Source organism: Mercenaria mercenaria, chromosome 15, assembly GCF_021730395.1.
Source record: "Mercenaria mercenaria strain notata chromosome 15, MADL_Memer_1, whole genome shotgun sequence".
NCBI classification, from domain to species: Eukaryota; Metazoa; Mollusca; class Bivalvia; order Venerida; family Veneridae; genus Mercenaria; species Mercenaria mercenaria.
The window spans coordinates 13928225-13953697 of record NC_069375.1 but is presented as its reverse complement, the minus strand read 5'-3'; the positions used below and the strand labels follow the sequence as shown (position 1 = coordinate 13953697).

General features: G+C 36.0%; 2 protein-coding genes across 2 annotated transcripts; one reads left to right on the top strand and one right to left on the bottom strand.

Moving 5' to 3' along the window:
- Positions 1-4426: 4426 nt before the first annotated feature.
- On the bottom strand, positions 4427-11600 carry LOC123547452 (proprotein convertase subtilisin/kexin type 5-like). Its single transcript, XM_053524596.1, has 3 exons — positions 11488-11600; positions 7206-9062; positions 4427-6373 (listed from the first exon to the last, which is right to left on the bottom strand). Exons 1-3 carry the CDS (start codon positions 11563-11565, stop codon positions 6071-6073), a joined length of 2238 nt encoding a protein of 745 aa, XP_053380571.1. The 5' UTR covers positions 11566-11600; the 3' UTR covers positions 4427-6070.
- A 95-nt stretch (positions 11601-11695) lies between these two features.
- Positions 11696-23790, top strand: LOC123547430 (uncharacterized). Its single transcript, XM_053524597.1, has 8 exons — positions 11696-12318; positions 15472-15522; positions 16127-16254; positions 17230-17538; positions 19145-19249; positions 20151-20186; positions 20589-20648; positions 21280-23790. The coding sequence occupies exons 1-8, from the start codon at positions 11703-11705 to the stop codon at positions 21430-21432; spliced, it is 1458 nt and encodes a 485-aa protein (XP_053380572.1). The 5' UTR covers positions 11696-11702; the 3' UTR covers positions 21433-23790.
- The last annotated feature ends 1683 nt before the right edge of the window (positions 23791-25473 follow it).

Below are 25473 nucleotides of genomic sequence, written 5' to 3'. Positions count from 1 at the left end.
GGAAAGGTTAAAGATTTTAGTGAGGATTGGAGGTATCTTGTGTAGTAGCTCTTTAAATATCTTTGATGATATTTCGCCTGGACTGCATACTTTGCTTGGGTAAATGCCCTTGTAGTAGTTTGTCAACACCTTCGACCGATACTAAAATTTTCGACATCTTGGGTATTGATGTGAGACAAGCAATTTTCTTTCACAGTAACTCAGCTGTTGAGGTCTGGAAACTGCCTGGGAAAATGCAGTGTCCATTTATTACAAGAGTATATTTTGCTTGGAATTTAAACAAATTTTTTCTATATAAAACTTTGGTAAAGTTCTCTAAAAATGCCAGATAGGATCAGTATCTCCTGGTTTGGCCTATAAGCATCAAATTATGTATAAAATCTATAAGAAGATCCTTTGGAAGCACAAAATGCAATCGGGCAAAATAATAGTAGACTCCGTTCGATTGAGTATGTTCATGAGAGGTAATGGAAAGTGCAGCACCCCTAATTCCCCCTAGCACCAGCTTAAGCGGAACTCTATTACAAAGATATTGAATGGACTCCTTGGTGCCAAAGGACCAGAAAATATAACAATACTGAAATGAAATATACCAACACTTCGACAGATACTAAAATTTTCAGTGTCTTGGGTATTGATGTGAGACAAGCAATTTTCTTACACAATAACTGAGCTGAGCTGTAACAGTTGAGGTCTGGAAACTGTCTGGGAAAATTATTACAATGGTATTACAAAGTTTTGCTTGTAAATAAGTACTGATATCTTAAGTAAATAACTGGTAAAGTTATATTAAATCAAGACATTGATTACCGGACGGCTAGAAAATCTCCAGAGGATATGCTAGCTGTCCGGTTACTAGACGGCAAGAACACGGGCTAGGCGTCCGGTTACCGGATGGCTAGACACTTACTAGAATTATTGCCCGTGGTCAACAGATGGGCCCTTACTTGTTTTTGGATCAGTAAATCAGTAACTTTGAAAGTTTTGCTTGTAAACAGATTTCTCAGTATGCAACTACTGGACTGAATGCCTTCAAACTCTATATATGTATATGTCCTTGGGGCTTCCGTGGCCGAGTGGTAAAGTTTGCCATTTTTTAATCGCTCGCCGTCACTGCTGCAGGTTCTAAACTTGCTCGAGTAGTATACTTTAATGTGAAGAAGTCATCAGTTTGCCGCTTAAGGAAGGTCTGTGGTTCTCAGGAGCCCATCCATGCTTGAAACAAGAAGGTCATGATGACCCTGAATCGCTCACCTGAGTAATATGAGCCACATGTTTAAAATGGCAAACTGATGCTAAAATATTTGAAAGTAGGTCAGTAGGTCACATTCACGGTCACTTAAGTCAGTTTTAAGATCGGTGTGCAAAACTGTACATGTCATCCAAATTTCAAGGATGTATCTTAAAAAACAAGACAGTAGGTCAGTAGATCAAGGTTACAGTCAAGTGACCCCTAATCTCTTGGGGTCATCAGGTAATTATAATTAAACAGTCTAGGATATATGATCTGATAATTTTTTAAGTATTTATTCCTATATAACTCCTATAATAAGTGACCCTCAAGGCATGGCCACTTTTTACCCTAGGGGTATAATTTGAAGTCTTGTAAGAGATTACTAGGGAATGCTACATACCAAATATCAAAGGCCTAGGCCTTGAAATTTCGGACAAGAAGATTTTTTATGCCCCCACTTTAGGTGTGGGGGGGGCATATAGATTTGCCCTTGTCAGTCCGTCCGTCCGTCAGTCCATCTGTCCTTCCGAGAATGTTGTGTCGTGCCTAGCTCCAAAAGTATTTGACGTAGAATCACAGGAATGCTGGTCAGCATGTGTAGTTGTGCACCTTGGGTTTCGCCTCTGGATTCATCCAGTCATGTAGGAGTTATGGTCCCTGACTTAGTAAAAAATTGGTCATTTTAATATTGTATCGCACGTAGCTCCAAAAGTATTTCACCTAGTCACCAAAGTTTACAGGAATGATGGTCAGCATGTGAAGTTGTGCACCTGGGGTTTCGCATCTGGATTCATCCAGTCATGTAGGAGTTATGGTCCCTGACTTAGTAAAAAGATTGGTCATTTTAATGTTGTGTCGCGCGTAGCTTCAAAAGTATTTGACCTAGTGTCACCAAAGTTTACAGGAATGATGGTCAGCATGTGAAGTTGTGCACCTAGGGTTTCGCGTCCGGATTCATTCAGTCTTGTAGGAGTTATGGTCCCTGACTTAGTTAAAAATTTGGTCATTTTAATGTTGTGTCGCGTGTAGCTCCAAAAGTATTTGACCTAGAGGCACCAAAGTTTATAGGAATGTTGGTCAGCATGTGCAGTTGTGCATCTGGGGTTTAGCATCCGGATTCATCCAGTCATATAGGAGTTACGGTCCCTGACTTAGTAAAAAATTTGGTCATTTTAATGTTGTGTCGTGCGTAGCTCCAAAAGTATTTGACCTAGTGTCACCAAAGTTTACAGGAATGATGGTCAGCATTTGAAGCTGTGCACCTGGGGTTTCGCGTCCGGATTCATTCAGTCTTGTAGGAGTTATGGTCCCTGACTTAGTTAAAAGTTGGTCATTTTAATGTTGTGTCGCGTGTAGCTCCAAAAGTATTTGACCTAGAGGCACCAAAGGTTATAGGAATGTTGGTCAGCATGTGCATCTGGGGTTTCGCATCCGGATTCATTCAGTCTTGTAGGAGTTATGGTCCCTGACTTAGTTAAAAATTTGGTCATTTTAATGTTGTGTCGCGTGTAGCTCCAAAAGTATTTGACCTAGAGGCACCAAAGTTTATAGGAATGTTGGTCAGCATGTGCAGTTGTGCATCTGGGGTTTAGCATCCGGATTCATCCAGTCATATAGGAGTTATGGTCCCTGACTTAGTAAAAAATTTGGTCATTTTAATGTTGTGTCGCGCGTAGCTCCAAAAGTATTTGACCTAGTGTCACCAAAGTTTACAGGAATGATGGTCAGCATGTGAAGCTGTGCACCTGGGGTTTCGCGTCCGGATTCATTCAGTCTTGTAGGAGTTATGGTCCCTGACTTAGTTAAAAGTTGGTCATTTTAATGTTGTGTCGCGTGTAGCTCCAAAAGTATTTGACCTAGAGGCACCAAAGTTTATAGGAATGTTGGTCAGCATGTGCATCTGGGGTTTCGCATTTGGATTCATTCAGTCTTGTAGGAGTTATGGCCCCTGACTTAGTTAAATATTGGTCATTTTAATGTTGTGTCGCGTGTAGCTCCAAAAGTATTTGACCTAGAGTCACCAAAGTTTACATGAATGATGGTCAGCATGTGAAGTTCTGCACCTTGGGTTTCGCATCTGGATTCATTCAGTCATGTAGGAGTTATGGCCCCTGACTTAGTTAAAAATTGGTCATTTTAATGTTGTGTCGCGTGTAGCTCCAAAAGTATTTGACCTAGAGGCACCAAAGTTTATAGGAGTGTTGGTCAGCATGTGAAGTTGTGCATCTGGGGTTTAGTGTCCGGATTCATTCAGTCATGTAGGAGTTATGGCCCCTTCCTTAGTTAAAAATTGGTCATTTTAATGTGTTGCGCGTAGCTCCAAAAGTACTTGTCCTAGAGTCACCAAGTTTATAGGAATGTTGGTCAGCATGTGCAGTTGTGCACCTGGGGTTTCCCATCTGGATTCATTCAGTATTGTAGGAGTTATGGCCCCTGACCTAGGAAAAAAAAGCCATTTTAATGTCATGTAGTGGGGGCATCTGTATCCCATGGACACATTTCTAGTTTCCCCTATATAAGTCTATGTTAAATTTGGGAGCCCCAGGGCAGGGCCTGTTTTCACCCCAGGGGTATAATTTGAATAATTTTTGCAGAGGACCACAAGGCAATGCTATATACCAAATATCAAAGGCCTAGGTCTTGTGGTTTCAGACAAGAAGATTTTTAAAGTTTTTCCTATATAAGTCTATGTAAAACTTGTGACCCCCGGGGAGGGGCCTCTTTTCACCCTAGGGACATAATTTGAACAATCTTCATAGAGGACCATAAGTTGATGTCACATGCCAAATATCAAGGCTCTATGCCTTGCGGTTTTGGACAAGAAGATTTTTAAAGTTTTTCCTTTCGGTTGCCATGGCAACCAGAGTTCTGCATGGAATTCAATTTTTTGAACAATTTTGAAAGGGGGCCTCTTAAGGATCATTCCTGTGAAGTTTGGTGTTATTCTGCTCAGTGGTTTTCAAGAAGAAGTTTTTTTTAGAAATTGTTGACGGACGCACAACGGACATTAAGCGGTCACAAAAGCTCACCATGAGCCTTTGACTCAGGTGAGCTAAAAAGGCACATGGTGAGCTAAAAATTGTTGGAGGGGTACCTTCGGGCTTCTTCGCCGAGAAAAATCTGCTGGAAAGTCACAAAATCATTGTATTTTATCAGGGTGATGTTAAACCAACAACAAAGCAGTATGTTTTCCGAGTTGGGTTACATAACTTTGTCTTTATTATAAGATGCTGTTATATGCAACCTTCAGTTCAGATATCGTACACAAAATCTAAGGACTGTTACAACACTTATAAATCAAAATCCCATAAATGACAGTGTCATCTGTAGTTAGTTAAAAATCTACTTTTATTACATCAGAATATTCAAGTTTTGAATGATTATACAATATTTGAATTTTAACAAAATAGGGAATGAGATTCTTATTTAGATATTCAAATGTACTTGTTTTTTTATTCCAACAAAAAGGGAGAAATAAGCTGATATCGTAGCTTTACTGTAAAAGTAGAAATTTTTGCGAGGGTTTAATTTTCGCTTCGCAATTATTAAACCTTGCAAACATACTAAAAATTTCAAATGCGCAAAATTATATGTGCTTTTACAGAAAGTAATGGGTATAGAAAAGATGAAAATAGATAACAAATCTTATTTCATTAAGTCACTTGAATTACATGTAATTTTTACATTGGATACAACTGGTATCTTCAGAAGTTATTCTTCTTAAAACCATGCAAAATCACATTTACACAATATGAACAATGAACAAAAGTAATTTGAATTAATAAAAAGTCCTAAAGTAGTAAAAGATAAAAGTTATGCATGGAAATGAGTCCACACTTGTTAGTTAAAATCCAGTTTTATTAAACAAGAATATCCAAGTTTGAATAGTATTTGGACATTGGAGTTTATTGGTCTCTGTCAAGCATATTATTTTCCTGAAGAAATTTCAGGATGGTTTCCTGTCAAAAATGACAATTGTACTCATTAAGATACTGAAGAATTTTGATAAAAGCCTAAGTAAAACTGATTTCTTACTAATATTTGAGCTGCGCCATGAGAAAACCAACATAGTGCGTCTGCGACCAGCATGGATCCAGACCTGACTGCGCATTTGCGCAGTCGGGTCTGGATTCATGCTGTTCACTTTCAAAGCCTATTGCAATTAGAGAAACTGTTAGCGAACAGCATAGATCCTGACCAGAATCCATGCTGGTCGCAAACACACTGTGTTAGTTTTCTCATGACATGGCTCATTTATAGTTTGTTTATTGTACGTATTAGTTGTTGAGATGATAGTTAAGAAGCTTCACTTAAGGTGCTAATAACAAAGTCCTTTAGCAATCAATTGAAAGTTCAAAATATTTAACTAAAAATTGTAATTGCTTTTAAATTACAAAAATGACATTATAATCCAAAAAATTAAAGACTTTAATAACAAATAATACATATCAATGTCTATAAAAATAATTATGATGTAAAATGTTGTATTAAAATAATGTAAAAATATGAATCTTAATATTTACATTTTACAAAACTATACACCAGGTTTAATTAAGACACCAAAGACAGGGAAAGTGTTCCCTGTAGTATGATTTCTCAGCAAATTCTCCACTAAATGCTTCCAAATTCCTCTCCAAACAAATGACACCTATTTTTAAACTAAGATATTTTAGTAATTAAAGCTGTTGAATGTAAGAAAGTATACTGTAGAATGATGTAATATCAACGTCAGTAGTCAGCTGTTGCTGGTTTATTGCATGTAGAAGTACACAACTTTTTGTTCAAGCTTCAAAAAGCTGGCTTTAAAGCAAATGATTTGTAACTATGGTCAGTCGTCTACAAACTAGCACTCAGCAACGGCACGTCTTCATTTTCTTCATTCATTTCACCATGGTTACCAGCTACATGTATATCAACCATGCAATATTCCTCAATATTACTGCTGTCCTGTATGGTATTGGCAGCCAGATCTAACATGGGAACATCCCCATTCCCTGCCGACTGTGCATTATTTTCAGTCAGTGTTAGCAAAGGTTCACCGTCTTGCCATCTATCTTCACTGTGTTCATTTGCTGCTGGTACATCCTGAACACAGTTCGAATTGGCATTGCTCCTTTCACCACATCTATGATCAAACACCTGTAATGTAACAACAGAATGATATATACTCGGTTCCAAAAATAAGTGTGCACTTTTTAAGTTTAAATATTTCAAAAAATTCCCCGACGTTTTTGTTTCATTTTTTCATACACTAACTCTCGGGTATAATGCACACCAATTTGTTTACGAACTGATTTAAATTTTGGTACCAAACATAATAAAGTTTTCATGAAAATAACCGAGAAAAAATAACAGAAAACTAAGTGCACACTTTCTTTTGGAACTGAGTGTATTTGCAGTAAAATATACAAATGTAAATAATAGCTCTGGTCAGTAGATGAACCCATCGTTTTAGGGGTAAGGATGGCAATGGTCAAAATCTCACTGACATTTAGACTGAAAACAACTTCTGATCTGATCATTAACTAGAAACAGGAATTTTGTATGTGACCGGTACATGATCCCTGTTGTTTCAGGGGTCAGTCTAATAAAGATAAAGGTCATAGAAGCTTTGAAAACAAAAGTAAATTGTTTCCAAAGGTCTGGAAAATTACTGCGCATATAACCATACACTTCATTGCATGACCATCTATTGGCAGTAGATGATCACCATTGTTTTGGTGTCAGGGGTGACCTTAAAACTGGATCACCATTGTTTTGGTGTCAGGGGTGACCTTAAAACTGGATGGTTTGAGATAAGTAACCTGAAAACGATTTGGCATATAATCTTTAAACTTTATTGCATGACAGTATTGACTTCCTATCGATTCCTACCTGTTTTATGTTTGTCACGTCAAAGGTCAAGATAACGCACACATGGGACATTTGACATGAACTTGAATTACTATAAAATAGCAGATTGAACGTATACCTCTTCCGTGGTAGACTCTTGATCTTTCTTACGTCCACATATATTTACACCAGTCTGTATGTTAGAAAGGAAAATGACAACACCTGTTGCATACATCACCACCACTATGCCGATAAATACCACACTCAAGTACGCTTCGGTCGCAGTCACACAAGGGTTTTCTTTTGCGTCTTCTACATTATACTGATAGTCACCTACACTCGAAGCATACTCCTTTCTGTTTTTCGGCATATATAAGTAACCCTCCGGACATTCGTGCTCACATTTTCCATTTGATAAAACTGCTCTTTTACAATCGGTAACATTGATACATGTAAAGTCATTCAAAACTTCATTTCTTGCACATGCCGAGACACATCGTCTTTCTGACATGTACTTTTGTATATAAGGAGAGCTTTTTGGGCACGTGTAGACCAATTTATTGTTTCCTATATCATTCATGCAATCGTCAGTACAGTTGAATCCATCGTCCATTAGGCACGTATTGGCTGGACATATTGCAAAGCAGGACTCTCTATATCTGAAACTGTAGTTTCTAGGGCACTTCTCAACACAGGTTTTATTTGCAGAATAACTTTGACATGAATCAACACACGTTTCGTTTAGTTCATATTTATCACAAGATTTTACACAATTCATTTCGCTAGTGCGACTATTTATCTGTTTGAATCCTTTAGGACATTCGCTCACGCAAGTCATTTCATGGACGCTCGTCTCTGCTGGACAAATTTCAACACATTCATTTGTAAGTATGTTTTTCTTGAAGTTTTTAGGACATTCTTTTAAGCACGTTAATGAATTCTCGACCCTGTAAGGATATGAATTTGGACATTCGGCTACACAGTGAGATTCGTATATATACTTTGCGTCATTTGGACAGGAATCGGTACATGAATTATTCATAATGTATTTTTTACAACCTGTTACACAACGGAAACTACCAATCTCTGTTACGTATTCAACGTGGGTATCATTCGGACACACCCATAAACAGGCCCTTTCAAATTCTTTCATTCCTAACGGACACACATCGACACATGTAAAGTTATTTGCTACAAGTGGGTATGGACACTCTTCACAACACCCTTTTACACTCTCTTCAGCAAAATATAAAGATTCAGGCTTATAACATGTATACCGTTTGTCCATTGGACAGTTCTTCACGCAATGCCCGTCGAGCGCGTACATTGAAGTTTCAGGACATCTGTGTACACAACTTGTATTGTATATAAAATAAGAATCTGGACATCTTTCTGAACAATACTTCTGCTCAGGCCAAACCCGCAGACACTTTCCCATTTGTATGCACACTTCTAAGCTGATTAAAACGTGCTTGTCTGTTGGGCACTCTTTCAGACATTTACCATCGACAACAACTTGACCTTCATTGCATTTGGATACACACTCATTAGTAGACTGAAATGGATTCTTGGACGATTTATTGCAAGTTTCACGGCATTCGATTCCAACCAGTCGGTTATCGTCAGAAATGTTTAGATGTAACGGCTTTAAACTAGAGCAATTGCTAGCACATTGTCCGTTCTCCACAAATTTGCTGTCGTGAGGGCAGGATCTGATGCAGGTATTATTGTAGGCAAAAGTATGTTCACCACACTGTGACCGACAAAATCTCAGCTTTTTGAATTTGAAATTAATTTGCTCCTCGATAAGTCCACTGCTTGCGGGGCAATTAGGTACACATGTACTGTTGAATATATACTGGTCAGCACAGTCCTGGACGCAGTTTGAACCGTTGGTAAACACACCATCTGGACATTGAAACACACAGCCAACTGGAGTGCAGTACGGTAAATGGTCTGGACACTTTTGGCCATCCTGACATCGATTACATTGTACCTGCAAAGTGGCAAAATGTATGGTTAGCTAATTTAAAAATGTTAATAAAATGTACATGATAGTAAATTGCTTTACATATATTTCGTAACGTCTTAAAATTCAGAATATATGAAATGATCAATGAAAATATAATTACTATCTTTGTCGTGGAATTTAAATAGAACGGTGTCTATATTATAATTAAACATTTTTGACCAGCGGGCTATAGACTACGACATGATATTTACGGGCAGATTCTGACCGAGGCAAAGTAAATAATTGTACAATATTTGTACTTGTTTTAAAAATACAAAAATATGTTTTCGTTATACATAATACACTGATTTTACAGCAGATGTTTTTGAATTATAGGTAAGAAGATCTCGCTAGATGATAAAAATTGGGTACACCTGCGAATAAGACAACAATTAAAGGCCTGGGAAATTAACATCAATTGAGCTCTGGATAAATTAAATTTTACCTCGACTATTTAAAACAGGGAGCATGTAGATTAGTCAGTAATTATTCTCGGAAAAGGTCTGCATAGTGTTTATAGACCTGTGAGGAGATCTGAAAATCATTCACGCTACACTCGCTTGGTTCGCAAATCCGCTCACAGATCTAACACCATGCACACCTATCCATCGAACATAAACTTTTATTTAGATAGGAAACACCCACTTCTTGTCTTCGAAAACGTCACAGACAATTTCCCCCGCCGAATTGGTTGTTTTGTGAATGAGTGAGATATTAAATTTCTAGATATATTTATGAATTTTAGAACAATTAAAGAGCAGTAAAAGAGCATTTGGAAAAAAATATAGCTTTAGAAATCCTAGATTTCATTATTTGTGATTTATCGTCATTTCCAGTTTCAGACGGACGTACAAGCGTAAAGACGCCACGACAATTTGGTATCAGGAAGTCACTCCATTGTTTGACAACAATAGAATGACCACTTAAAAAAGATTACGGAATGATTACCATAGATTTGTTTTTATTCTAGGCCACACCTATCACTGAAGGTAATCCTAGGCTCGCACGGACGATCAGGCGGACGGACAATGAAAAATCTGTATTCCTTCGCCTTCGGTGCGGGATGATAATGAAGTTGATACTAATATTTTTAATTTTCAATGCAAAATTATGTTTTATATTACCATTATGGAAACAAATATAAATGCATAAAACAATCTTCATCTAATTTGAGGATAAGTGTCTTACACTCAATGTTTTCGCTAGATTCTAATAGACAGTAATTGGTGTTAAACAATTGCTCATTGTTCTTTAGTCTCTTAAGTGTTAATTTGTAAATACTTGGGATATGATATACATGCTATAAGAACGTTTTGATCTTAAGGTCAAAATGTCATAAGTCTTACATAGATTATATTACAAACGTACATTGTTTTTATATTCAACCTTTTTTAACTGAATTTGAATATTCTCTTGCTTCCTTCAAATACCAAATGAGCCGCGCCATGAGAAAACCAACATAGTGGGTTTGCGACCAGCATGGATCCAGACCAGCCTGCGCATCCGCGCAGTCTGGTCAGGATCCATGCTGTTCGCTAACAGTTTCTCAAATTCCAATAGGCTTTGAAAGCGAATAGCATGGATCCTGACCATACTGCGCGGATGCGCAGGCTGGTCTGGATCCATGCTGGTCGCAAATCCACTATGTTGGTTTTCCCATGGCGCGGCTCAAATGTTCGCATAAACAAGAAATGATAGACTGGTTGTTTAGATATTGTCTTATATAGTTTAAAACTGAATGTCTTTGATCACTTTACTATGTTTATTTATGTGTATGTAATTGATGTTCATTAAAGAGACGTAAGTAAACTGAATAAACTTAAACAAATAAACATGCAGTTTCCCTGGATGGATGTACTTCTCTAATGATTATTGTTATACTAATAACATATTTTTTTCATTCTCTATTGTTTCAAATGATGTTGACTTCGTTGTTGTCATTTCGTATAAGTAAATTATATGAGCCTTAAATATTTGATTTATATTTCAGTCGGATAATGGTTAATTAAAAAGTAGTCTAACTTCAGGGATGGATTCAGGACATCCCACACATTTCGGAAGATATGGCATACACATATCAAATGGTGTAATCTATTTGAATAAAAAGGAACTTGACCCAAATAATAGCTTTTTTAATTTGGATGTCGTTTTAGTCTCTGCACTTCCATTCCATGTTTATCGAGAAAATCGAATGATGTTACTGACGTTTATATGCTCGCCGGATTTTAGTGGACGCCGGATACGGCACCCCTGGATCCGCCCCTGAACTACACTGTACTTGTCGGCTACAAACAGCTGTATTAATTAATATAGTTAAAAGACAAAAACATATCAAAATCAGCGTCATTGCCTTTAATAATCATTTTAACTTAAATGTTACAACGGTAATATCTAATAAAAGTAATCTTACCAGTAAAATAGCTGAACACAGATAGAGATATGTTAAAAATGAGTCCATTTTGTTTCTATGTTTTACGCATGAATTCATTCACTTTCTGTTTCTTTCTGTTTCTGTTACTTTCGGTTTCTCCTTCCGAAAATTTATGCACAGCAGCAACCTGCTTAACTTAATGTACTGAGGCGTGACTAGAACGCATCCGATGATCTATTGTTTAATGGTTAAGGATGGAAAACGCATCGTTGTTAGAAAATGAGTGGACAAATTGCGGGAATACAGAGAGAAAAGAAACACTTGGCGAAATCAACAATGTGGATATGGAAAATGGAATTTCTGGTACGCCGAGAGTGAACAATGGAATCGATCAAACACTTAACTCGCAGGAAAAATGTGCAGATATAGAACTCATACAAAATATACCAGAACTTCCTACCGGAAAGGACAGGTATTTTTTCATATCTTATAGCAGTGACGATAGTGACCGAGTTTGGTCATGCGTAGAGGAACTAGAGAACCGGTTCAACTTATCGTGTGTTTACGGAAATCGCGACTTTCAACCTGGGAAAAACATCCAGGAAAATATCCGAGAGGGTATGGCACGATCCCTGAAAGTGCTCATGTTTCTTACACCAAACTTTCACCAAAGTGGATGGTGTACAATGGAGAGAGAATACGCCTTCATGTGTTCCGTCGAGAACAGAAGCAACTGTATAATCCCCGTGAAACTTGAGGAATGCGAGATACCCTCGGCCCTTACACCGTTAACGTATGTTGATGCAACTGACCCTAGCTGTGACATTGCTGCAAAAATTGCTTCCGCATTGATACAAGTAGGCGGCCAGTGTAAGTATTTTTTTTTTTAGAGTTTGTTACTCTTTAAGTAGTTTTGTATGTAATATTTTGTTTTGTTTCAACAGAAAGTTGCACCACCGCTCAATCATAAAAATAGAACATTGTGTATTCGCACAGGAACAACTGCACAGGAACAAATAATACAAAGATAAAAAAGGTTTATCACCATTATTAAAATATCATTGGCGTAGCTTCCTATAGGCACTTAAGGCACGGCACGTGTCTACACATCTACACATTTTTCTCAAATGAAAAGTATGAAAATGCTAAAACTGCAATAAAAACTGAAAGGTAAGAGGTTAGAGGTATGTAATGAAAACTTTATTAAAAAGGATTAAAATAGCTTCGTTCTCGTTTCTTCTTTGTAAAAATCTTCTCACTATTGGGAGGGGACTTCCCTCCCATACCCACATCGTCCTTTCATTAAAACAACTGCCTAATCATGCTTACGGCCGTGCTAAACAATTTCTACACTGCGCCGTTAAGTGTATTTATCGTGATTGACTCGGACCACTAACATTCTCTGATAAATTATGACAGTGCATCAAATCAGCATCATGCATATGACATTTGTTTTATAAGCGTATCAATAATTATTCATTTACGGGCCCGTCGACCGTGCATTTATACAGACAGGGTGTCGTCATTGGCAATACTGCACATACGCAATTGCACGGAATATGCTAATGCTATCAGTTCATAAATAAGTAACCAGGCCATCATATCTTTAGAATATCGCAGCAAATATGAACAAGGAAACGGTTAGGAAAGTTTTCAGTTGATTATTTAGTTTTGAATGTATTATTAATATAGTACCAACAAACTTCTTCAGAAAGTATACCGCTGTTTAGTTTAAACGAATTTGTTTTAAGTCAGTTGTAATGAAAGCTTCAAGCCTTTTGGAACCACTCCAGGTCGCTTCCTGTAAAAACCAGTTCTGGTGTCAAATCAGTCATGGTCGTGACCCCATTGGGGCTCGAACCCACGAACCCTGGATTGAGCGGCCGACACCTCCACTAGACCACTGCTGTTTCTAATTTTCACTATAGGAATTCCGATTCTATTATAGAATAAGATACTTGTATGGAAGGTTTTATCAATATGGATATTATTTATAAACTTCGTCAGACTTCTGGTCAGGTCATTAATTAATTACGTATATCACAACACCGAGCTTATCCCGGTATTTGGAGAGCATGAAGTCGATATGTGTTCACGTTAAACTACTTTATATACCAGTGAAAGGTTGCACAGTCTAATGCATACACCTCTTGCATTCAAATGCAGAACAATTTTATGTAATACAGCCATCAATAACAAATATAGATTTTTATTAGTTCTATTTTAGATCAAATAATAGAGGAAAAGGTGTATCATTAAATAAGTAAATATAATATCAAAGTTATTCAGATTAGGACAAGCCTAGCTGAGCCTGGTGGATGATGAGGTGGTAAGGAAAAACGGAAAGAAATTTATAGAAACAAAATAGAAATTTATCCAAATAAACTAAATATCCCAGTTATTAATTTGTTTACGAAAGTGCTTCCTTTGAGACCAGTTCAGTTCCGTTTTAATCAGACCCTTAAATTTATTGGCTGTGCAAAGTGTGTGAAACGTTCATGGTGGTACGCAGTGATAAAGGAATGGGTTATTAACTGGACAGACAGGAAGTAGAGAGATTGACCACTTATACATATACATTGTCTATAAGCTCCATGCTCGGTCACTAGTCACACATTAACAATTTTATATGCAGTATAAATTATGATTTTATAAATTTGCCTATGATCCGTTGGTTAATTTGTGACACAGCAGATATGTTAGTTGTTAGATCTAACTGAACTGAACACAAAACGTACAATTGACTGACAATGTATTTGGATGCCAGGCGTGTTTATTTTCATAGCATGTGTTTATTATATAAACATGTGACCAAAAGATAACTCCGAACTATTAAGTTGCTCTTTAGTAAAATACATCGTGGGCTGTACGCGAAACTATTGTATCTTGTTCTTATGTAAAGTTATTGTAGTTTCGTAGTTGAGACACTGTCTTGGAATGGTTAGTGGCCAAAACAGGGAGCTCAAACCGGTTTATGGTTCGCGCCTAACGTAACTCTTAACCCCCACCATGTTCCAAAGTCACAACATAATGTAAATAAAAGATTACTCCGCCAGGCGAAAACTTAATTCACACAATGTCTACTAAAGGCATGAAAAATAAAAGACAAAAATGCTCTTGTAAATTTATATAAAAAGCCAAAAAAAAAAAAAAAAAAAAAAAAAAAAAACATACAAAAGCAATAACCACATTTATTCAATTAATCAATGCATTTGCATATTTACAAACTGCCTGTTTGCGTTGCATACAAACGTACCATTGATACACTTTCTCGTAGGAGCATCTCTAAATTACTACTTATAATTTCATACCAAATCTGAAGTCCAGAAATAACATTAAGGAAGATATGTCAGTAATTTATAGCAGTAGCCCTGCTGAAGAAGTTTATTTGTAATATATTGATTACGTTCATATCTCAAAGTGCAACGAATTAATTGAAAGTAAATATCATGTGTTCCATACATTTGCCGGTGCTCAACCCCGTCAATTGGGGAAAGTTTAAAAAAATCAAAATTTCCGTCGTGTCATAAATTGGAAAAATATTTCAAAAATAAATATAAAAGTAATCTTCTTACATAAACTGAATTCTCCAACCCTGAAGCTAGATTTCGAACCCACAGGTGAAAGACCCGAGTGAATTACAAGTATCAACACAACCTTATCCACTCGGCCACGGAGCCTACTTTTAGTAAGGTAAGAGTACCAAATCTGACTGAAATACATGATATAAAGCGTAGCATTTTAGGGAATGATTTCAGTCAGGTTGTCAGAATGTTACCATGGTATGCAATCTATTTCGAAATAATACATGGTATTATAAAACGTTAAAACAGCTGAAGTATAACAGCAAAAATAAATGTTGGTATATACCATGCTCTTTATACAGTATTTGCTACAATATCTTCAGTTGCAATAGGCATTAGCTTGACCCGGTGCCATTTTAACTGCGTTTAGACTCTCAATTAGATGAAAAGTTCGGTCTCTTTGATTACATTCAACAGATATATCTTCGTTATTTTGCAGTTGAGTCAGATGGGTTTCTGCCCAGGGAGTATTCAAGTTCAATAAAGAGGTGTAAGTATTTGCATGTAGATTTTTTTGTTTTTCGTATCTTGCACAGACCCTTGAATAAAATGTATTGACCCAGAAATTTTTTTTATTTGCATTATAAATGTACATGAAAAAGAAATAGAAACTTGACTGTACTTTTACTGTATAAAATCTGTTATCTTCATTGGAAGCACAAAATGCAACCAAGCAAAATAATAGCAAACTTGGTTTGATTGAGTCTGTTCATGAGAGGTAATGAAATATGGAACACCACTAATGCCCCCCAGCACCGGCTTAAGCAGAATTCTATTACAAGTTATAATTGAGTGCACTCCATGCTCCCAAAGGACCAGAAAATATAACAACACTGAATCTAAGTACGGGGAGACTTTTTACGGCCGCCACACGGCACTTGAATCATGCTATTGTGATAGTTGATAAAATCTGTTAATAGAAGATCTTTTAGAAGCACAGAAGAATACAACCATGCAAAAATAAAAATAGCAGACTTGGTTTGATCGAGTCTGTTCATGAGAGGTAATGAAATGTGCAATACCTCTCACGCCCTCCAGCTCCGGCTTAATTCTGTTACGGTATACTTGAGTGCTAGAGCCTTTTTCTGTTGTAGATGAAAACGGATATAGCTTCAGTATATTCGGGGAAAGAGAACCAACATGCATTCCTTGTAGACCAGCTAGATACAAGTTCAAGCCATCATCAGAGCTTTTCAAAAAAATGAGGACCGATAATGTGCAGGTAAATACTTTTTTCATATTGTTATTTGAGTTCCTTTACAATACCCTTTACGATTGGTAACGCTATGATAAAATCATTCAACGATGTGAGGAATCGGGGCAGTGTTCAACTGATATGGATGTGAAACAAAAGGTGAACTCTGTGTGCAGGTCAGCAGGTTATGCAAACTAACTACAAAAATGTCACTTGATAATGATACACCAAACTTTGTGTGAATCGCCATTAGACTATGCAAAGCGTTGGTAAGTGGTATATCTAGCATAATACGTGACAAACTACTGTATGTCCAAAACACAGCAGCTCGATTTATAACTTGGATACAGAGTGCTGTATCATTGACAGGGGAGTGATGAGCCTTATTAGTGCGGGTCATTCCCTATAGGACATATGATAGAAGTTTATAGACCTGTCAGGAACCTAACAACGAAAAACATTGTTATTAACTATGCCAGTTTATGGCAGCTGGAGCTTTGCCGATTTGGAGCTCATTCTCAATCAAGACTAAGGGTGCCGTTACATTGACTGCTTTTAAACAACACTTCTAGAACTGATGTTAATTTTGTCTTTTAATACTTTATATCTGAATCTGTTCGTCTTCTTTGGTTTTATCTCTGTCTGTAAGACTTGTATTCGTTTTTTGAAAAGTACTATATTAATGCTGTATGATAATAATAAGAACTATAATGATAGAAAGGAACGTTACAGTTGAATTCTACAAGTAATTAGCTATGGCTTTCTGTTAAAACTATATTCCACAGATTGAATAGTTTACATATGTACTTGACGGATGGTGTATGTACTGCTTAGCGTAATGCCAACCAGGAATACCAAAAGAAACTTACATTGAAAAGAAATACAAAATTGCAGATGCAGGTGTCTATTTAACATACAAAAGTTAGCAATTTAACCTATGACCAGTTTATAACTTTAAGATTTGAATATGTTTTCTACAGAAATTCGTTGTTGTATTTCCAGATTCCAGAACATCTCTTGTTGCAGTCATTTAAATTAATCAACAGTTCTTCAGTGATGTGGTCCTATGACTTTCTTAAAAGATGCAACATTTGTTGTTGGTGGGTGTTGTCAATACCATTTATTTTCTTCACGCTTGGTCTCGTGTATCAGGGTAAAAACCTAGCAGCAGCCACACGTACACGGTTGACGGTTGAAGAGACGGAACAGCTGAGCTCACTTGAAACTGTCCTTGGTTTCCTTTTCATCATGTTGCCATTTGTATTTCTCATCTTAATTTGTTGTATTCCACACTTCTGTAACAGGAAACAGGTAGGCATTTATTCTCATACTTTTAAGATACAACTTCTGCACAATAAAGTTAATTCATTTTCATGAAATATTATCGTTAATTTCTCCTGTATATTTATGAATACAACATAAAAACTGTGTATCTGGATTCTAACAATAACTGTATCGACAAATATTTTCATTTTTGACTCCTCACTGTTGCTAGTATCCGGGTTAAAAGCACTGCTATAATGTTGTGAATATCTATGATTTCTTTGTCCGTCTGCGCTTTTCATAACTTGATCTGTATCTAGGTAACTGTTCCGTAATTATTCCAACAATTAAGAAATAATACCGTGTATATCTCATTCGGTGAATTGTCGCTGAATAAAATCCTGAGATATATTATTTCGGTTCTTGCACGTTACCATGGATTTTAAGTACGTACTTTACTACATTCATTAATTTTTTTCATTAAATGCTGCCTTCATTATTTAACTGTTGCCGCTCCCTGCACCCCACTAAAATATTTCTGGAACCGGGTCAGTTATACATACACTTTACGTCATAGCGTCAAGAATGAAGGCGGCATCGGCGAGCCGAGTGGTGTTAGGTGAGACTCCACTGTCAGGAGGGGGTTAAACCCCGTACCTCAAAATTTCACCTCAAAAATGCAGCAGGGGCCGCCATTTTATACATTTATTTCAAACATTTAAAGGCAGACACGCCCTGACTCACCTAACATGAAAAGTTACCCACTTCCCTACCTAACACCACTCGGCTCGCCGATGCTGCCTTCATTATTTAACTGTTGCCGCTCCCTGCACATTTAATGAATGTAGTCAAGGACGTACTTAAAATCCTTGGTAACGTGCAAGAATCGAAATAATATATCTCATTTAGTAATTTGCACTTGAATAAAATAATTGTTTGTCGTTCAGATACGTAGATCTATTATTATATCACTCGGTCTTTGTATTCTTAAAACGATAACAGACATCTGACATACTATTGTACTGTTTTATAATCTCAAATCTCCTAATGCAGCTTAAGTGAATATAAATAAATTTTGAATTGACGGTTCGTTCGAATAGAAAGAAAAATGCTTCTAAAACCCTTTTTCACTTGTATCAGAATAACTCTATATTTTATAAGAATATGTCTGAAAAGAATTTGTCGTATTTTCGTGTTGTCGTGTCGGCGGGGCGAAAACACGACAAATAAAAGCGCGCCGACACGACATATTTATACCCGCCAACACTAAAACTCGACAGATAAATTTGTCGTGTCGGCGCCCTTTAAATGTCAATTTTTCGCGTAAAATATGTCGTGTTTCGTCCCGCCGACACGAAAACACGACAAAAACCTAATTTGTAGAGTTTTCATGTTGTCGTGTTTTCGCCCCGCCAACACGCCAACACATAAGGGCAGAAATCAGTCACCATATACCCCAGTTACTATATTTTCGTCAAATTAAGTCATATGCAGAGAAATTTGTCTGATATTCTGCATTGTTTATTGGTACAAACTCTGTTATCAGTCAAGGATATATTTCAAATAAACACTTAAGATGTTTTGATCATATGCAACCGAAAGTAACTATATTTCTTTATGTACTACCTCACATTTGTTTTCATTGTTACTTCAGCGGGATAAATCACTGCAAAGAAAGTTATGGGAAAAATTGGGTGACAAGTTCATCAGCAACAGTGTAATGCTGATATTTTCTGGGAGGAGAAACAACCGGCCAAGGGTATGATTTTATTATTCAACAAATCCGTTTCTTAGGTCAAGATTTTCAAGTGATTTTTCTTTTCTTTGCATAATTATGCTTCAAATACCAAATAAAAATGTGAAGAACCAACATGAAGTGTAGTGCGTAAATTCTATCTAAATCAGAAACCAGGAATGTATCTGGTCGACATTGTCTTACAGCCAAAAACAATATTCTACAAATAATTGCTGTACTGTAAGATCCTTAAGTATTTTGATGATATTTGTTGTGGTCAGTGACCACCCATTCAAAAAAGTACAGGGGATTCGTTGGGAATGAGGTAAGTGTATACTACCTGGGAATAACGTCTGTGCGTTCTGATTGGTCAGTCATGTAAACAAAGCCAAGAAGTGATTTTTATTTTCCAAATTGAGATTTTTTACTGCATTTACAGCATTTTATCATACATTTTGACAAAATCTTTACATTTTATGTGTAATGTGTATTGAAAAAGGTTTTATCAACCTAATTTCTCCCGCAATGCCAAATATGTAAAAAGGGGGTCATCTTATTCAAAGGAAAATTACTTAAATAAAGTATCACTATTCATATGTTTTTCGTCTGATATATCATTTGAACTAAAAACCTGTAATTAGATATACATGTTTCGGTTTATGAAAGGCCGTACACGCCATAATGTTACAGTGTAAGTCTATTGGGAAACAATTGATGGTCTCTAACCTTATGTTTAGCGCGAATATATTTTACGTTAACACTTATGACGTTCTTCCTGTGTGCTTGTTTGTGTTTGAAGAGGATGTGATATAATACAGTCATTGAAACCAAACTTACTTTTAGTATTGATGTCAATCCCAAAAATATTAGTACCAAACTGTATGTTCTGTATTTATTAGTACCGAATGACAATATTTTTTTACAGGTTCTGTTCATGCGTTACAATTTCTTCCAATGCAGGGTAAGTGACATTGAATAATACTATAATTTCGTACTGAATCTTTGATCGTTCCGATAGTCGAACAACTTCTGTATTAGTAATGTCATTAGAAAAATATATAAATAGATGTAAAAATACAAATCCTGGTTGTGCATAACAAAAAATATACAGATATAGTTGTCACTTCGCCTCCTACTCTTGAACCTCTGCTAGACTTTAGCTTGTTTGTTTAGCAAATCGGAGCAATTCGACACACAATAACGCCTCAGTACGATTCATAGCCATCAGAAAACAACTACAACAGTACGAATGGGACTTACAAAGGGGACTTGTGATTTGTAGCTTACAAAGCCGTTCTTCTTACAACCAGTATCACTTGTTCGTTTACATGTTTATCAAAATCTTTTTTGTTTGATTTTCTAGGACTATCTGAAATCTATCATTGTTGAGAAATATCCAGCGCTAGAGGGAACATTTGCTGAGGTGAGCTTTTACGTTTTCCGTATATCGATACAATTATGATAGAGCAGAATGTTTTTATTTCCTTATGCACTTCTTCAAAGTCCGCTCTCTTCAACATGCAGTTATAGACATATATTTATTTTGGTATCAAGTACATAACATGGCCATTAAAACATGGTACACACTAAAATACACGAGTAATGACACATAATGCTCACACCAGTGCATACCAAAGAAAACACAATCACTTATTTCCTTTGTTGTTCTGTTTGATGATAGCCTGACATAGACATAGGCAAAAAAAACGTGTTTTTATATCAGTCTTATAGACTGTCATCTGTGTACTATTTTTCCTAAACAAATTTATTTGGTCTCTGTCTCTACCTACATTAAATATCCATGCTCCTCTCAAATAAAGTTCATATCTGAGTCGCAAAGTATGTATGAAATAAATACGACCGAGCTAGAACTCTTGAGTTTATAACGTCGTATTAACAAGGTAGATAACACAATTGAACTACATACAAGTCCTTTTAGCGGGGAATCAACAGGTCGGGTAAATCCAGGAGTAATCGCTCTTTTCTGAACAGATTTGACTTTTATACCTAATTTGCTTACTATTGATTGACATTATGTTACATTTATTTTTCAGACCTATGCTGTGTCTTGTATAAAACGCTATGTGAGTGAAATACTTCCAGTGTTGGCTGACGATTTTGATAGTCTACCAGAAGCACCTTACCATCGGCATAATGTGAAGAAAGGAAAGATATGTCTGTGTCAACATCTGGAACACATTGTGTAATCGTGAACACTTACCGAGGTTGTTAGTCTCTTGATAATACGAAGGTTCGGCAGATAGGACAATTTCAAAACAATATTTTCAAATACTTTTGTTCGGTACATAAAACACGCGTGTGATGACATTGCCAACATAAAGGTGGCACCACAGAGTTCAAATTTTGAACAGGAACTGCCCTTTTCAATGTTGAATGCAAAAAAAGTCTTATTTATGTTGTGTATAAAATGCTATACAGTCATTTGTCTAGTGATATCAGTCGACGAAGTAATGCTTATTTAAACATTCATGCTGATATGATAAACTTAAATAATGACTTGTTTCGTGGCATGTATATAATTCTGTTACAGGCTTTATGGCTTAGGTTCCTGCTTTGCTGCATTAATATCAATATAAGTGGTTCTTTTGAAATGATATACCCAAATGCATTTTCGGATGGATGATTGAGTTGGTGTTTCGCGGCACTGCAACACAAATCGGTCAGATCGAGAGCGAGACTAATTGCATGTCGAATTAAAGCGTTCCTCCACCTGGGCAGATAATGAAAGCCTCATAGTCCAATGTTCTTTTATTGTAATTATTTCAATTTTGTTCCCAGTTTAAAGCTAGAATATTTTATTCTTTAAACAGCAATATTTCTCTTATTTTATAACAATCTACGTATTTTTACTGATCATTGGTATTTAATTCTAGCAAATGTTATGTTAGCACCGGTTGCAAATAATATTTGTTTATGTTAACATAGAGAATATCTAAACTTTAGGCAAAAGATGTTTCTAAAATCGTTTAAAAGGAATCTTAAGATTATATGTATTTAGGTTCTTAATAGAAGTTTGTTTCTAAACACCCTAAGATTTACAAATTCCACAGTTCCAAATTATTTTAACGGTTTGGATTTCGTTTAATCACTTCTTGAATATGATGCCTTTTTTAATTTCTTTCTTTTGGCAGTTTCTGTGATATGCGGGCTCCAAACCCCAGAACCCCTTTCTAAATTCCAGTTTATGTAAGACTGTCCATTGTTTTCTCGTTTCAAGCAAACCAATTACTTTAACTGGGGACCATACGCGGCTTAACTAGTTTATTGGAACAAACCGAAACCGATAGAGAATGTGTATCTCCATAGGATATAGGCCTTTCGGACCAATATCTGCAGAGTTATGGCCCTTGAAATGGTCAAACCGTGTCCGCTCGATTTCTAGTGTAATTTTCCTTTGATATCAACCATTCTTACGAAGAAAATGTATTACTCTAAAATCTAAGCCAGGTTCGATAACCTGCTTGTTCGGTCTTTCCAGAGATATGACCCTTGAATTTGTTAAAATTGACAGTGTCAGCTCGATAACTAGATTAATTCGTCTTTGATGTCGGCTGTACTTATACAGAAGATGAATTTCTAAAAAATCTAGGCCAAGTTTGATAATCAGCTTGTTCAGACTAGTATCTTCAGAGTTATGGCCATTGAAAGGGTCAAAATTGCCAAAAGTGTTCACTCGATAACTAGAGAATTTTTGTAAGAAGTTAACATAACTTATACAGAGTGTGCATCTCTATAAAATCTAGTTTGATAACCAGCTAGTTCGGATCAGAATCAGTTACGGCTCTTGAATTACTCAAAATTGCAAAACTCGACAGTTTCCGCTCTCTAACGTGAGTAGTTCTTATCCATTGTTCACTAAACTTAGTCATAATGTTAAGGGCATTATATCTTTGACGAGTTAAATAGCAACTGGATACTTCTAATCAGTCTTCAGTTTTTACACCTGAATTAAAAAGAAAACAAAAACGAAAGAAATCCCCAAAACTGATAGTGTCCAATTAGTAACTTAAGCACCTGTTATCCAAGTTATCCAATGCTCCAAAAACTTACAGGGCGCCGTGGACAAGTTTTAGTCGCTCTGGATTTATAATAATTCAATTAGTCTAAATTGACGACAAGTCTGCACAGTGAGTGCAGAATTTAAAAAGTCAAAAGTAATTACCCGTGAAGGGCGTATTTAACGGGTAAGGGCGTATTGTGTGACACTTTGGCACTTTTGCTGCTGTTGTACGTCTTACCTATTTACCGTGCAAAATGTGCCAGAATGAAATATTGTTAAAAGTTGACGTTGTAACATTTTATAATTATTTCCTTATCAAAGTACTAGAAAAACCATGTCCTATGCTATCAGTATATAATAACTTCCCAAACATGTATCATCGACTATAGCGAACCATTTATTTCGTGTAGGTCTTACATATTATTACACATTATTGCATGCTTTTGTGAAAACTTATTTTATCTGTATTATAATACAAAAAAAACAATTTGTTTTATATTCTGTATAAATAGATGAACATTGAAATAGATAGATAGATAAACTATAGATGATTTGACATATTCATACTGACATGAAGTTTCGGTTTTTTTGTATGCTTTTATACTCCCTTTATGTGCACACTGCCATGCAGATTGATGTATAGGAAGCTGGGTTCTTTTAATTTGGCTTTTCCTGCTGGACTTTTGTCCCCGTTTTTAATGAAACTTTATTAATTTATCAGGCTAGGTTTTTTCTCATTAGAAGATTTTAATGAACTTTAACTTTCTATTTCACAACATAGAACTACAAAAATATAATGCACCAAAACATGTACACGAAAGATATGAAAGTAATGTAAATAACGTATATTGAATTACAAAGTCATAAATTAGTTGCATGATTTGCCTCAATTCACCACAGTTTTGTGTTTTTAAAATAAACATTCAATATCAAAATTTATATAAAACCCAACAACAACAACAAAAACAAAAACAACAACAACAACAACAACAACAAATGATGATCTAGCATTAAAGGAATGTTCTACTAATGATATTCAAACCATAAGAATTGTTTTCACCATATCTAGCTGACATCATATTTACCATACTTATACATCACTGGTTCTGTCTGAAATGTTAGTCGGTACATTATTAAATCCTTGTGGCCTAATGTCAGAGGCCTCATTTTGAGGTTTAGAAAAACAATTTAGGTATAACTTTTTCAAAAGGTTATCCAAGTTTAATTTATATGCTAAAATGGCAAGTAAAAAAATGGCAACCACGGCATTACCTATATAACTTAGTATCTTATACATGTATTTAATCTTTTGTGCATGTATATGCTTGTGTTTCACTACTTCGTTAATTTTGTAGATAGGACACTGTATTCGTTTTGTAGATTCTAAAGTAGTACTTGTTCCATACATTGTCAAGGATGCATCATAAATATCGATGGCATCTGAAACAAAAATGAATTGCCCAGAAGTCAGTTGGAAATTAATTGATCATTTGCTGTGTTCATATAATACTGTGCTGTGCTTTGAAATGGTCAAGAAGATACAGAATACACTTCTCATAAATTATATTTCAAAGCATTATCATCACGGAAAATATTATACACTGTGAGTCTATTGACTTTCGGACACAATTGGAAGCTGCAAACTATGCAGCTGTTCGTTTGTATTTGAATGAATAAGAATTGACTAAAAAATGCACATAAATCTTTAAAAATATGTTTATGTTGAAATGTTTTATCTTTACATGTATTTAAATTTAATTAAATTCAAAGAAATTGTAAATATTTTATATCAAAATGATCTTACCGGATATACCAGTTCCAACTGTAACTTTAAGACGCCAATTCCCTAACGATAGTTCATCCCAGAAGTGAACAGATAGAAGTTCAATAGTATGAATTTCCTTTTCCAAGACATTATCAAAATCAAGTAGCACAGATTCAGTACCACTTGGTGATACTAAAACCAGCTGCAATTCACTAACTGAAGTTCTGAATTTGATATTTAATGTAACATGCTCGACAACACTGAGGCAAAGTTCGTCGTCCGCTATTATACAGCTGTGACAGAAGTTTACTTCCAGTGACGATGAATCGGCAGAACTGTAATAACGACAGATTATAAACAAAATATGATCAAAATAAACCGTAAAAGTTTCCTAGCCCACATGTATATAAACAAGGAAGAATATCCAACAGGGAAAGCCACGCTCCAAAAAACGCAGCTTCC